Source organism: Diachasma alloeum, unplaced genomic scaffold (genome assembly GCF_001412515.2).
Source record: "Diachasma alloeum isolate Michigan unplaced genomic scaffold, Dall2.0 Dall_scaffold_00285, whole genome shotgun sequence".
Taxonomy (NCBI): Eukaryota; Metazoa; Arthropoda; class Insecta; order Hymenoptera; family Braconidae; genus Diachasma; species Diachasma alloeum.
The window spans coordinates 428630-443557 of NW_021680424.1; the positions used below are offsets into that span (position 1 = coordinate 428630).

Genomic DNA, 14928 nt, shown 5'->3' on the forward strand with positions numbered 1-14928 from the left:
TTTTTTTTGGAATTCTTAACCTTTAAAACTTGTGAAAATCAGCAAAATGAATTTTCCAACAGTTTTTTGGGAAAAAAAATTGCTGAATGGTTGAAATCAACCATTTTAATTAACAAAAAATCATTTAAGGAGGGAGAACACTTGGAAATATTGTATTGTTGACCGATTTTTGATCTTTGAAAATTATTAAAATTCGCAAAATTCATTTTTCAACCATTTATTAATGAAAAAATAGGTAACTGGTTGAGATTAATAATTTTAATGAAAGAAAAATCATTTAAGGAGGGACAACACTGCGAAACGATTTGCTGTTGATGAATTCTTGGCCTTCGAAATTTACTAAACATCGTAAAAAACATTGACCATGAATAAACGTTTTTTTATAAACACGAAAAATTGTTTTTCGTTGCAACAAAAATTCTGGGACTTCTCAATTACGTTCAGTTTTTTAAGCATTCGATAAACCGTGGCGGCATTAGCTTCGGTGTTAAATCAATGAACGCCCCTGCATTCACGCGAAATTTCAATGAATCGATCCACTCCCCCTTCAAAACGAGAGCACCAGTACTACCGGTTTTAACTTATCACCAGTGAGTACTTTCATGCCCATAAACTAGCCAGTGAGTAATTGCCTTAGAGTCTGTAAAAATGATTACATTGACCCAATATCAATGAATTCACCGACAGCTTTTTATAGCGTCTATTTTCCCCTTTTAACCGTCCTCATCTAGCTAAATATTAATTCTACAGTGAATAATCCCCACATTTTCATACTGAAAATTTCATTTTAAAAAAGACATGCCATTGAATTTAAACCCGGCGTTTATCATCTTTCGAACGAGATTTTCGTTGTTTTTTTAAATTTTGATCATCTGAAATGTTCTTCAATTGCCCTGGAGTCTTCAAAAATTAAGATTATTTAATCAAAAAAATGTGGTAAATAAACTGAACATTTTCAAAGAGCGTTTTTGAACAACATTGGGAAATAAACTGAATAGGGAAATTGCAAATTGATAATTTACGGTATTTAATGGCTGTTAGGTCATAATTTGTCTCAATAGCCAATGCCTGTCAGATCGATAGTTGCCATGATGAATTATCCATTTACAATTTCCTCTCTGTCGGATTTATTTCCAAAACTTCATTAAAAATGCTCTTTGAAAATGTTCATTTTTTCTCTTTTTTTGATTGTGCAATCGTAATTTTTCAGGATACAATTTTAGATTGTGAAGATGGAAAAATAATCGAGATAACATTCGAAAGTTCCACCCAATGAACTACCCGAAATTAATTTGGCACTAGTGTCATGAGAATCTAAAATAAAATCTGTCGTCACGCGATGAATGATTCATTGGGCTCGAATAATATCACATGATTGAATCGGATGGGAAAGGTCATGGTTGGTAATTCCAATTAAAAAATAATCCACTTAATTAAAAAAATTGTTCTGTTTATTTTATAAATCTAATAATCATTTACAAGCACATCCGCTACAGTAAATATCACAGGTACATGTTTCTCTATCACAAGATCCTCCGCTCGGTCATAGAAATTCTGAACAATTTTTATGACAATTTTCTCGCTATGAATCAAGGATCTAATGATACATCGTCAATTACAAAAAACAACGACCGAGACGAGGCTCATCAACACGAATTGACAAATGTTCTGGCGCCTTTCTATACATTATTAACCTCTCAACCGAGCAAAGTCAACTTGTTAAATTGCACATTAATTATTAATTAAACAGTTCAACGGCTGCCAGAACAGACAAAAAGTTATTCATCATAAAACAATTATTAAAGTGACAAAAAAAAATTGTAACTCTGGAGTAAATTAAAGCTTGAAACACTTGGCACGAGGTACCGTGGCCTTGTGTCGTGTCGAGATCGTGTCTTAACCCTCTCCTAATTAAAAAAATCATCAAAAACATTTATCCACCGACTCAACGACTCGTTAAAAACATGACAAACATTTCCAACGAATTACGTCCTCCTAATCTGTCCAGCCAAATGCTTTCGACCGTCTTTCCCCTGATAATAGCGTAAATTCTCTGCATTATTCAAAAACCTCAGTAATTTTGACATCACAAATATCGGAATAAAATCCGCGGCGCGAGGATTTTTCCACAATTGTCCCCCGTAAATCTTCCAAGTGGATTTACCACGGCCTCCAGACGGCCTCCGTGGGTTTGGCGACCTGCAGGAGCCCCTGGTGCGTTTGGCTCGAAATACTCAGGTCAACGTCACTCCTGATTGCCGAGGGTGAGGGCTGGCTCGACGCCGGTGTCAGTGGCATTGAGTAATCATCCGCCATCGAGGACTCGCTGTCCGACGGTGATGATTGAGGTGCCGCCACGTGAATAGTCAGAGGTCCAGTCTTGTCCATTGAATTTAACTTGTGTCCCAAGTGTGTCATGAGCTTTGTGCCCAACGCCACATCGACTCCTGGTGTTGCAGCCAGGCATCGGCTCACCTCATTAGCACAGTGTGTGTAGCCAGCGCGAAAGCGATCGGAATCAATCACCGGATTCGCGGAGAGACGCTGCTGGCGCTGCAGCTTGTGGAGATGACGAACTGTCAACTCCAGGATGTCAGCCTTCTCGAGTTTCGCTACGTTCTCGCCGTCACCGGCTAGGGCTGTCACCATCAGGTCCTTTAGCTGGTCTAGACAGAGGTTGATGCGGGCGCGACGTTTGCGTTCTAGCATTGGTTTCATCACCTGAAGACACAGAAACAGGAAGATTAAAACTTTTGCCTAGCGGTGGTCAATTTGGGAGCGAAATTCCCCCAGAAACTTGGACTTTTCGACTGTAATGTCAAGTATTCTGGTGGTTTTTTCAACAGGACTTTGGGGGCTGTCAAAATTCACTCGTCAACTCGTTATTGATATTTACCTTTCTGTACTGATATGTTCGCGAAATTGGCTGCTCCTGTCCCTCAACAACCATCATCTGCTCGTGCATCTGCATGTTTGATTAATATCCTTCGTTATTTTCACACTAATCACAAATAATCACAATTCAAGATCAATTATAATCTTGTAAATTCACTTGGTGTGTACTTTGAGACTGCGAGTGCGCTGTCAACACTGATTTTTAAATGGAAACTTGGTTGTGCTTACGAACTGCACTGTTCAACGATCAGCGGAGAATTGTGAGGTGGTGATGTTGCGCTGGGCCTTTTATATGGTATGCCAAGGGGCTTCTGTTATGTGGGGAGAATCTCGTCTGGTTGTTTCGGGGAGGGGGAGAAGTGTGGAGAAGCTAGGGGAAAACGGGGCCCGGCGGTGGGACAAGGGGAGAGGGAAACGGACCTTCCGTGGGAACGCGCCGTGGAGCTTGGTTCCCAAGCAAGCACACCACCTGTAAGCGGCAGCTGCCAGACACGCGCCCACACCAAGCCATCGTCACCGTTTCTCTGTCCTTATTCGTACCACTTATACACTCCTACTCTCTTTTCCTCATTCCACTTTTATTTTTCGGTGTCTTCTATTTGCTCTTGCTGGGGGGGGAGGGGAGTCCTTTATTTTGCATTATGAGTCGTAATAATTTCACAGTGATAGAAAGGATTAGTTATTGTTAACGAATAGATTTGGGTGGAGACGGGGGTCTATTCGGTCTCACCAAATGTTCCTTCGTTAATAGTTAATAAATGTACTTTTGAGGAGCCTTGGTTGACGCGATTTTTAATTTCAAGTGAACCATTCGTTAACTATTAACGAATCTCGTTTGGAATAAATGAATCAGAGCTCTCAATTTTTAGGAACTTTTCTTCAGGGTTCGCTATCAGTTGGACTCAAATGATGTCACGAGGAGTCAGTTGATTTGAAAATTGTTCGGTTTATTTTGTAAATGTTGTAATGATCACGGGTACGTGTTTCTCCATCAGAAGATCATCCGCTCGGTCGTGGAAATGCTCAACAATTTTTATGACCATTTTCTTGCTGTGAATCGAGGATCTGATGATATGTCGGTGATTGTAAAAAGGTGGAGACGAGGCTCGTCCACTCGAAGTGGAAAATGTTCGCCGGCTTTCTATGAATTATTAAACTCCAACCGAGCAAAGGGAAATTATTAAATTGCACGTTAATTATCAATTCAACAGTGAGAAGTTATTCATCATTGGACAATTATTAAATTATCGTGTCGAGATGGTGTCTCTCAATTAACGAAGCAATCCAAAACATTTATCCACCAAATCAACGACTCCTTAAAAATATGACAAACACTTTTGACGAATTATTTCCTCGTATTCTGTACAAACAAATGCTTTCGATCATTTTGCCGCTGATAATAACGTAAATTCTTCGGGCATTAATCGAAAACTCATCAATTTCAAATCTAACATGAATATTGTACTGAACTCCCCCGAACCGCCTTCAAGCGGTTCTTTCCAGTCGGCAATCAGTTGAAGATATTTGGTATCTGATTTTTTTAGGATTCTGGAGATTTCATGTTAACAGTGGAGAACTGGTTCTTGCGTTTGGAAGACTAGTTGTTTAAGGCACTTTTGCGATTAGCCAGTTGATTAAAAAATTGTTCTGTTTATTTTATGAATTCTAATAATCATTTACCAACGCATTTGCTGCAGTAAATATCACGGGTACATGTTTCTCTATCGCAAGATCATCTCGCTGGTAGAAATCCTCAACAATTTTTATGATCATTTTCTTGCTATGAATCAAGGATCTAATGGTACATCGTCGATTATAAAAAGACAGAGACGCGGCTCATCAACTCGAACTGCAAAATGTTCTGGCGTCTTTCTATGCATTATTAAACTCTCAACGGAGCAAAGTTAAATTATCAAATAGCACATTAATTATTAATTGAACAGTTCAATGGCTACCAGAGCTGACGATAATTATTCATCATTGGACAATTGTTAAAGTGATAAAAAATAATGTAACTCTGGAGAAAATTCAAGAGATATCGTGTCTTAACAGTCTCCTAATTTTAAAAAATTATCAAAAACATTTATCCACCGAATCAACGGCTCGTTAGAAACAAGACAAACATTTTTAACGAATTATTTCCTCGTATTCTATACAGCCAAATGCTTTCCATTATTTTTCCTCTGATAATAACGTAAATTCTTTTGGCATTAATCAAAAACTCGTTAATTTCGAACCTGACATCACAAATATCGGAATTAATTTCCCTCTAATCGGCTTTAAGCGGTTTTTTTTTCGAGGCTGTAATCAGTTGAAGGTTTTTGGTCTGTTGTTTTTTTTTAGAATTCTGGAGATTCCATGTAAACAGTGGAGAACTGGTTTTTGTGTTTGGAAGACTAGTTCTTTAGGGCACTTTTGATTTTTCCTTTGATGATGGGGGATTGGCGACTCTTCTGGGTATTAACGAGTTACTGCTTCCTATAGTTGTTGTTAATTCCCCCCCACTGACTGCCCTAGGCAGTTATCGTTTGCCACGAGAGTTACGTGACTACTCGAGACTCTGAGATTTTCCTTTCTATGGAGTGAATTTTTTTTTCTCATTTTTTTCCCCGATGGGACGAGCGTTTCTTGGAGTCTGTCACGTGGATTTTCGCTGATTTTTCTTCTTGTCGCGGAATATAACAATTATTTAATTGAAAAGTTTAATGAGCTGTTGCTGCAGGGATCAGTCAATCAATTAAATTGATGTTTGCGCGTTGGGCAATTGCAAAGTGTCGGTTAATGAAGCCAACTCTCATTGTCAGTTGATAAAAAAAAAACAGCGGAGTTGTAGCGCAGAGTGAATGGAAATCGAGCCACGTGCACAACTCGAGACTCTCGCGGGAGTCAATTTGCCCGCACGTGCGTTGTAAGACGCATCGCGAAACATCAATTTCGCGTCTAACTCGCGAATTTGGCGGTGGGGAGGTGGGATTTTACTGCACGTGTGTAGTTTACACTTGAGGTACGCGATTGTGTGAGGCACGTGCGGTGTACACGTGGCTAGTGCGGAGTCTGCGAGAGCGGAAGGAAGGAAGTGAGTCAACAGTGGTTTTAATTGCGCGAGATGAGGATTAATGCGCTTTTTTCCCCGTTTTAATTACACATTAATTTTTTGCCAGTCGTCGTAACTCTGTCCAACGGCCGTTACATTTCAATAGTTCGCGGGATCGGGAGGAACATTTTTTATGCAAAATTGGAAATTGAAAAGGCAATAGATGAACTCTTTATTGCCAATAGTTCTCGAGATAATAAAAAGAAACGTTTTTTTATGGAAACAAATTTTTTTCAATCACTTGAGAATTAATGGGTTCGATGAGGTCGTCTTGAATTGAATTTCTCAGCAGGAATTTTCCTGTTTTTTTAATAGAATTACTCTTAATGCTGAATTATCAATTTAAATAAAATCAAAATGATCGAGAATCTCATTTAAAAAACTTTTTTCATCCGAAAAATGGAAATTTAATTTGTTTATCGGGTAGCGAGGGAAATTTCTTATGTAAAACACAATATGACGCCCTCTTTATTCCCAATAGTTCTAAAGATAATTTTTAAATAGTGTTTTTTACGCAAAAAAAATTTTTTTTAGTAACTCGAGAACTAATGGACCAAATAAGATCGTCATATTGAGTTTTTTAGCTGAAATTTACCTGTTTTTCGAGCGAAATGGCACCAAAATGTTGGAAAAATCTCGTTTAAACTTCAACGTATCAATTTTCCCACGTGCCCATCTGTTCCCCTCGTAAAAAAAAACATATGTCACCTTTCGGCTCGTGCCCTGTGTAATGAACACGGCAGAGATACCTCAGAAATTTCACCCCTCGAAATGACTGAAACATTCGTTCGCACGCGTCGATTCGAGCCCCCAGGAGTGATCATACGGGCATAAACAGAACGGGGGGCATCGACTTGACAACAAACTACGGGGAGAAGGGTCGATTTCATCCGGAAGATGGGGGGGTGTTGGGGCTAATAATGCTCCTCGTGCCCCGTGGGAATGCCCACTGACCAGTTAATGCCCCATCCGGATATCCCCTGGTTTACACTCTTCCTCTGGGTAACATCACTCTTCAGGGCTTCTTCTCTTTATGGGGAGAACAGTCAGGAACATTACTGTCAATGGCTATTCACCAATTTGGCATTTTTTTGGGATTTATTCAGGGTTTTTAGGGGTGTTCGCCATGAAAAATTATTATTACTGCAGTTTTTGGAATTTTTTCTACTTAAATGTTCAATATTTTTTTTAATTTGAGAGACTGATGCAGAGATATTGTAAATTTCATGAATTCTCATTTTGTTTAAGAGTGAATTGTCTGTGGAATTTTCTTTTTCATGTTGAAAATAAATTGTAACAATTGGAGAGTACGTTCAATTGAATTTTTTTGGTGAAAATTTCAAAAGTTCTTCGTTTTTTAATTGAATTTAGTCGTGAATTACTTCAGAAAAATTTTATTACTTCAATTTTTTTCGTCTTAAATGCATAATATTTTCTGAAATTCAAGTGACAAATGCCTTTGAATTCACAATTTTCTGAAATTTCCTCCAAAGATTAAATCATCTAGGGAATTTTCGTTTTCGTCTTGAAAATTAATTGCAACAATTGAAGATAATATTCAGTCGCATTTTGCTGCTGATAATTTCAAGATTAATGTTACGGCACTAAAAGATTTTTTTTTCCAATTAAGTTTATTTGTGAATTGCTCAAGATTGGGTTATTTCTTCCTTAAGTGGTACATCTTCTTGAACGTCACTCGTAAATTAAACCCGATTTGAAGAATCTCTTGGGCAATATTAATGGTAAAGAGTGAAGAGCTGGGGTAAGCATTCCCACGGAGTCGAGTTCACCTGGAATGAAAACACATGGCCCTTTGAGTGTTTCTCTTTTATTCTCACTACATGGGGGTTTATCGTTCGGCACGTGCTATCGCGTTCCCAGGCTCGTGCGACTCACAATACACTGGATTGCATTGATATTCTGGAAATTGCGTCACGTGAAAAATATTTTTACATTATTTTTTAACAACTTGCGAAAAAACAATTTCCTCAATTTATTTCTCTTGAATTTTCTTGAAAAAAAGAACTCCAGAAAAATCTTTTTTCATTCTCCACTTGTTTTCCACTTATTTTATCAACAAAAAAAATTCAAAAATTCGTAGAACAACTTTTTCATTGCGTTTCAATAAATTTTCCGCTTAAAAGAATTTTTTTTCTCTATTATCCATTGTCTCGTGTGTACGCGATATCGACCGGTTCAAATCGAGATAAAAAAATCTCAAAACAAAAAGTCGACCGTATTTTCCACCTGATTTCCATGAAATGCGCATTTACAAATGAGGATATACTCACCCGGAAACATTTTTTTTCCATAAATTCAAATCACCTCGACAATTGTGTGGGGGGAAAATTGCACGTAGCCGCGGTGGCCTTCGTAGCTGGCACGTGCTCCTCTGCACTGACAGAGAGAGGATAAGTGCGCGGAGGCGACGGTAATAAGTGTACGGGGCTTTCTATGTTCTCGCGGGTCACGTGTCCGCAATATTCACGAGGAAAATCGTGGCACATGAACGTTAATTACGTTTCAAATTTTTATTTACCGATTTTCCAGCAATTTTTTAGCGATTTTTCCTTTGAGTTCTTTTCAAGCCCAAATAATTCTTCAGTTCCATATGATATTCCACATCATCACAATATTTTCATTGAAATGAATAAATAGATCAGTTCATCAATGATTTTTGTCATCGACAAATTTTTTAACATTAAATAAATCGGTGAATTAAATTTCATAAAAATTTTCAAGAAATCAATTCTCTTTTAAGCCCCGAAGAAATTTCAATTGTATGGAATTAATTATTTATTTCATATAATTGAAATGTTTTGATTAAAATAAATAAATAGATCAGTTCATCAATTATTTTTGTCATCGATATTTTTTCAATTATTTGAAAAATGAGTGCACTGAATTTTATGCAAGTCTTCATGAATTTAAATCCCTTTCAAGTCCCAAAAAGAAAATTCTCGATTAAGAAATTCCAGTAGATCTCGTTTACGACTCGATATAAATGTCCCGACGTCATTAACTCCCTGAAACACTTAGAAACCCTATTATCTCCCTCAATTTTCTCTGGAAAAAAAAAGTCACCACTAGAGACGTCTCGATGGCAGTCAGACCATCCTAAACACATAAAACCGAAGACATTGGAATAAAAATCAACGGTAGAAATACCGATACCAGTGAGACCCCATGAAAATAAAAAGCACGAAGATGTGGAGAAGAAAGAGGGGGGGCCCCCCCGATCGTCTTAGATTACAGTTTGAAAGAAGGCCTTGGGTGTGGGGGAGGCGGGGGGTAGGGAGAGGACACGAAGACGATGGAACAATAACAGGCTGCTGGTCCTTGGGGTTTCGCACGTGCTCGATTTTCCCACGAGGGCCCGAAACAGCCGGCTATGGCGGTGAGGCCCTCCGGGGCACCAGGATTCCATTGTGCGGTCCGCACGGGCGCCTCCGAGGGAAATACATAAATTAAAATAATTCTGGATGGCTTCCTCGCAACGCGAGATTGCGAATTTAATGTTGACTAGTATTTTCAGAGGCATGAAGGATTATTCTTAATAATTCGAAGTGATTAATGCATTCATAAACATTTGTTTCAAAAATTAGCTAAAAACGCGGTTTTTCAATTATTAATTGCTTGAGAATGGCAGAGTAAATTTTCGCGATTTTCTTCTCATTTTAAAGAAATTTTTTTAAGCTTCAAAATGAGATGTGGACAAATAAAATCGTATCATTTGATCAGGAGATATTGACGATTAAAGACAGACGAGTTTTTTTTATACAGACTGAAAGAAAATTATTTAGTCAATAATAAAAAAAAATACAAAAACGATTAAAAAATTTCAGTACCTGAATCAAAATAATTCCGGTTGGCTTCCTAGCGATACAAAGTTACAAATTTAATGTTTACCGTCATTTCCAGAGGCATTCGGAGTAATTCTTGAGGTAATTTGAGGTAATTCATGTGTCCAGAAACATTAATCCAAAACAGGATTTCTTTAATTGGCAGTAATTCGAGAATGGCTGAGTAAAATTTTACGATTTTTTTTTTTCATTTTGAAGGTATTTTTTCAAGCTTTAAAATGAGACGCGACCCAGCTGAATCGTTTCGTCAGGAGATATTGTCGATTAAAGACCGACAATTTTAGTTTTGCGCAGAGCGAAAAAAATTCTTTCGTCGATAATTAAAAAAAAAGAGAATTTTTGCACACCAAAACCTCGCGAATTCCTGAATTTACGATTGGGTTTTGGTCTAGCGGTTCCCCCAGGAATGTTGCATAACTACGAGGCAAGGTTGAAGGTGAAGAAACCCTGGGAGGAACATTAAAGTGGTCGTGAATCTCCTCCCTGGAATATTTTCATAATTCATAACGTCTGTTTGCACTTGGTCACAATGAGGGTCTAGACTCCGGAGGGGGGGGGGGAGCCTCGGTGATTATTCCTGTGGCCGGAGGCCCCGTCTGCGGGGGTTGTCCCGCTTACCTGGGGCCCGTTTACTGCTTCGGCATTAATGAGCTTTCTTGGAGGATTTTCAGGGTGAATTTAAATGAATAGATTGCGAGGGTAACTCCCAGGGAATTTCTTCGTTATGAAATTAAGTGTGGAAATGACTAGCGAGGGAATTCAATGTTTTTGGTGCGGAATATTTTCAGGTTGTTGGGAAGCAATTGAGGGAATGACGGGAATACTGGTGGGAGTTGAAAAAAATTGAGTATTTGATGCTTTTGAATTATTTTTGGGGATTTTAAGTGAATTTAAGGTCTAGTTGTGAGCAAAATTTTCCATTCATTTTTTTTTATTCATTATTTTGTTGAAAATTTCTATTATTTTGTATTTGTGTTAAAAATTTATGACTTCAACAATATTTTTATTGAAAATTAATTAACTCATAAATTTAGTTCAATGAAAAAGTTCTAATTGAATGAAATAAATAATGACATAATTCCTCGACAACAAAATGTAGAAAAATTTAATGAAAAATTGTGAATGTTGAAAACTGGTAGATTTTTAACTTGAAATTTCAAGAGTAATTGTCTAGCAATGCAGCGCCGGAAATGCCTCACAGATCCGGGATAATTAACTTTCGCCTAATGGCTCTAGACCACAAATCGAAAATTAACTCGAGTATTTTGACGCACGAAATCCAGCAACTCGATACCTAATACGTGACGAATTTCCGTTGAAAAAAAAAATGAACCAGGAGAATTCACTACGTAGGCACGTAATGTGGGTAGTCACACGGGGTCCATGTAGTTTTCAGGGAACTCAGTTTGTGACTCAACTACTTTGGAATTTAATCTCGTGGATACCTGCCCGCGTTCACATACGCCAGTAGTTTTTTGGGTGACTCTGCACGTCTCCGAGTCGAGGATCGTATAAACACGAGTCCATTCATCCAGAAAGAAACAAAAATGAGATTATTTCAAAGGGGAAATATTTAAGAAACTTATGGAATGATTTATTTTATTTTAATTAACTTTATTTTGTTGTTACTTTACGTTGATTCCAACTATTTAAGCGACGGGCTATTCAAAACTCTCAAAAGTATGTGGAGAAAGTGAAAACTGAAAAAGTTTTTTTTTCAGATTTTCAAAGGGTCAGATTTTCCGTTTTTCCAGAGGGAAAGTCGACTTTCGCCAAAATCGAATTTTTTAGCCGGGTGAACTTTGATTCCAACTATTTAAGCGGCGGGTTATTCAGAACTCTCAAAAGTATGTGGAAAAAGTGAAAACTGAAAAAAAAAATTTTTCACCCTGAGCCAAAGGGTCAGATTTTCGGTTTTTCCAGGGGAAAAGTCGACATTCGCCGAAATGGAATTTTTCCGCCGAGTGAAAGTTGATTCTGTATTTTCTGGCCCGCCTAATGCCACTGCGCCCCTCACTTGCCCCAGAAATGCAGAAATAAAAAAATTTTTTTTTGCACCCGGAACCAAAGTGCCATATTTAGGCTTTTTTCGGGGGGAAAGTTGACTTTCGCCAAAATCGAATTTTTCCGCCGNGGGTGAACTTTGATTCCAACGATTTGAGCGACGGGCTATTCAGAACTCTCAAAAGTATGTGGAAAAAGTGAAAACTGAAAAAAAAAATTTTTCACCCGGAGCCAAAGGGTCAGATTTTCGGTTTTGTATTTAAGTTTTACGCATAATTATGCGTAAAACTTGAATATCCTCGTCAAGGAATTTTTTCCTCAGTCTATACCGTTTATACCGTTGAAAATGCGCAATCGGTTGTTAATTATTCTCCCCCCTATATCTTGTGTCATCAACCGCCCAATGACGCGACTAGAATCATTTAAAAAAACTTAGACGCCAAAAACCTGGGTCTCCTTTGAGTGTGATTAAAAAACCGGTGAGATTTACCCAATCGCTCCTGCGTCCGTGAATTATTACCGAGAACGTTTTAAAGCCAGACTCAATTAAAAATAAATCAAGGGGCATGCATGAATCCATATATTTCATGCTCAGTGTAAACGACATTTTCATAATGCGTTACAGTCTGAGTTATTAGTGTGCGGCGCCGAAAGATATCGGTAAATCAGGGGAAATAAATTTTGTGATTCGGGGGAGATTAAATATTCATCGGTTATAATTTGTACGGGTTAATGGGACGATTTCTCTTTGCTGGTCACAATTCTCTTGAGGCGATTCAATTTTTTTTTTTTCAATTTGTGGAGATTTTGTGAAAATTTCATTCGAAAATTATTTCGTCAACATCTTCGAAGGGACGAGATTGTAATAAATTTTTGTGGAAGTTTCCATGGACTATAAAAAATATCTATTGACATTTTTTTTTCTAAATTAATTAATTTAGGTGATATTGTCAAAATAATCTGCATCAGTTCCGGAAAATTCAATCACGCATGTCGATTTAATGATAATAAAAATTGAAAATCATTGATTGATTTTAGTCACAAATGATTTGCAATTCATTGGATTTTTTAAATCAGTCGTAAAGTGTTTGAAAACAAGGTATTGCTCCGAAAAGTCTTCAGAAATTTTCAAAACACTTTTTGTAGAGAATTTCAATCGCATTAAAAATGTCTGAAAAATATTAAAAAATGATTCCTAATATTTGAAATAAAAAATATCTCATTTTTCATTATGAAGTCAATAAAAAAACCTCAAATTAATCTACAATAAATGAATTATTTATCTCCATCGAAATAATTCGCTAATTTCATTAAAAAAAATTGTTCAAATGCCTACAAAAATGAAAAATATTCCACTCAAATGCGTCACGTCTCTGAATCCGCAAAATCAATGAAAAAATCATCCGAATGCGCAAAGATTGCCTGTCAAAACAAGAGCCCCAACGCACCCGAGAAAAAAAAACAAATTGCTGACGCAAATTCCATGGAGAATCGCAGGAACCATCACCTTTCAATATTCCCGCGTGTCTGACTCACCTCTTGCCGGTGCGCGCACGTGTTCATCGTGCTTCTCTCATTTTATCATTTTTCCCTCCCCCCTGATTGCAATCCGCAGAGCATCTCTGCATCCTCCTCCCACATCGGCATCCTCCACAGGGGCATGGAGAGCCCGATAGTCTCGCTCTCTCCCGCTGCCCGTCTCCCTCAAAAGCTCTCTCGCTTTCTCCTCCACTGCACGTGCACGAACACGGATCACCGTACGATTTTTGCTGTATGAGGAGCGGTGGGGGAGGTGGAGCAGGGGGGTGGCGAGGAGGAGGAGGAGGAGGAGGATGGAGAACAGTCTCTCGTCTATCTCATCGGCATTCGAGTGGTTCGCGCGAGGCTCGTGGGAAAATGAGGCAGGTGCTAGTTAGGATCCCGGTAACCCAAGGTACGGGGCGAGGCAAACCCCGTGAGCCATTCACGTGTTATATATATCGTTCGAGGCCCTATACGCACCTCTTCTCTTTTTAAATCCTCGGATTCTCCGGGATTTTTTATTTTATTTGATTGTTGCTCTACCAATTAAACGATACCCTTTAACGAGGGCTTCCGGATGCGATTAGAAAAAATCGCGCGGGGAAATTGATTGGGTGATTAGAGTTTGGCGATTATTGGGTATTTTATTTACATTTAGAACAGTCAGATTTGCGAATACATTGAATGTATTCGTATTTTTGGGAATTGATTTTTTAATAATTAATGAAAATGGGTTTGAATGTTATGAAGGGAAATGAAAAATTGTAATTGACAATCTGTAATTATCTAATGCATTAATAAATTGAAAAATTAGAACAAGATTTCTGTTGATTTAAAGAATATTTTTGATGAAATTAGTAAATTCGCGGAGTTAGTTCAACGGAAATGGTTTGACTGTAGGAAATAAATAATTCATTCATTGTAAATGAATTCATTTTTTTTATTGACTTCATAAATTAAAAATGAGAATTTTTTTGAAATTTTAATTATTAAGATCCATTTTTCAAGTTGGGGCTCTTATTTTGACATTTTTTGGGCATTCGAGTAATTTTTAAATGTTTATTTTTTAAATTGATTTTTCGCATTCAGTAGAATGTTCAATCTTCTATAAATAATTTTTAAAAAATTGTAATGTCTAGCTTTTTTTCAGATCTTCAATATTTCCTGATGACTTAAAACGTAAAATTAAATTGAATCTTTCAAAATTAAAAAAATTAAATCATTGCAACGCGATTTTGCCACTCAAATCTTGGTATTCAATTCCAAATATTGTAGTGAATTTTCGCCCTTTTTTTATGCAGAAAAGATGATAAAATTTTCAACTGCTTGGAATTCCTCTGTTTTATTGACTTCCCGGGGAAAAAAATGTTCCTGCTGAACATAATTTTTGCGTTCCCCCTCTATTTTTAGGTTCTTTTTCTCGGAATGAACATTATGATCCCAATAACTCATTTTATTGCTTTTTTAATATTTCTCTGGGACTTGAGAATGCCATCCCAAGGATCATTTCGGGTGATGTAATTCCTCCGTTGGAGTTTCTATTTCTGGCTC

At 37.5% G+C, this 14928-nt stretch overlaps 2 protein-coding genes across 2 annotated transcripts in view; one reads left to right on the plus strand and one right to left on the minus strand.

Moving 5' to 3' along the window:
* The window catches only part of LOC107038619 (tubulin polyglutamylase TTLL4), a 112572-nt gene that overhangs the window by 405 nt on the left and 97239 nt on the right, over nucleotides 1–14928 (plus strand). The window lies entirely within an intron of this gene.
* Nucleotides 1430–8320, minus strand: LOC107038620 (enhancer of split m7 protein). The gene is made up of 3 exons (XM_015257831.2): nucleotides 8281–8320; nucleotides 2897–2965; nucleotides 1430–2721 (listed from the first exon to the last, which is right to left on the minus strand). Exons 1-3 carry the CDS (start codon nucleotides 8299–8301, stop codon nucleotides 2161–2163), a joined length of 651 nt encoding a protein of 216 aa, XP_015113317.1. The 5' UTR covers nucleotides 8302–8320; the 3' UTR covers nucleotides 1430–2160.

Excerpts from the sequence above, each read along its gene's own strand:
- LOC107038620 (XM_015257831.2), bottom strand. The coding sequence starts at position 8,301 with ATGGAAAAAAAATGTTTCCGG. Across the intron at positions 2,966-8,280 it reads TGGAAAAAAAATGTTTCCGG|ATGCACGAGCAGATGATGGT; the intron begins GTGAGTATATCC and ends TCAAACATGCAG. Across the intron at positions 2,722-2,896 it reads GAACATATCAGTACAGAAAG|GTGATGAAACCAATGCTAGA; the intron begins GTAAATATCAAT and ends CTGTGTCTTCAG.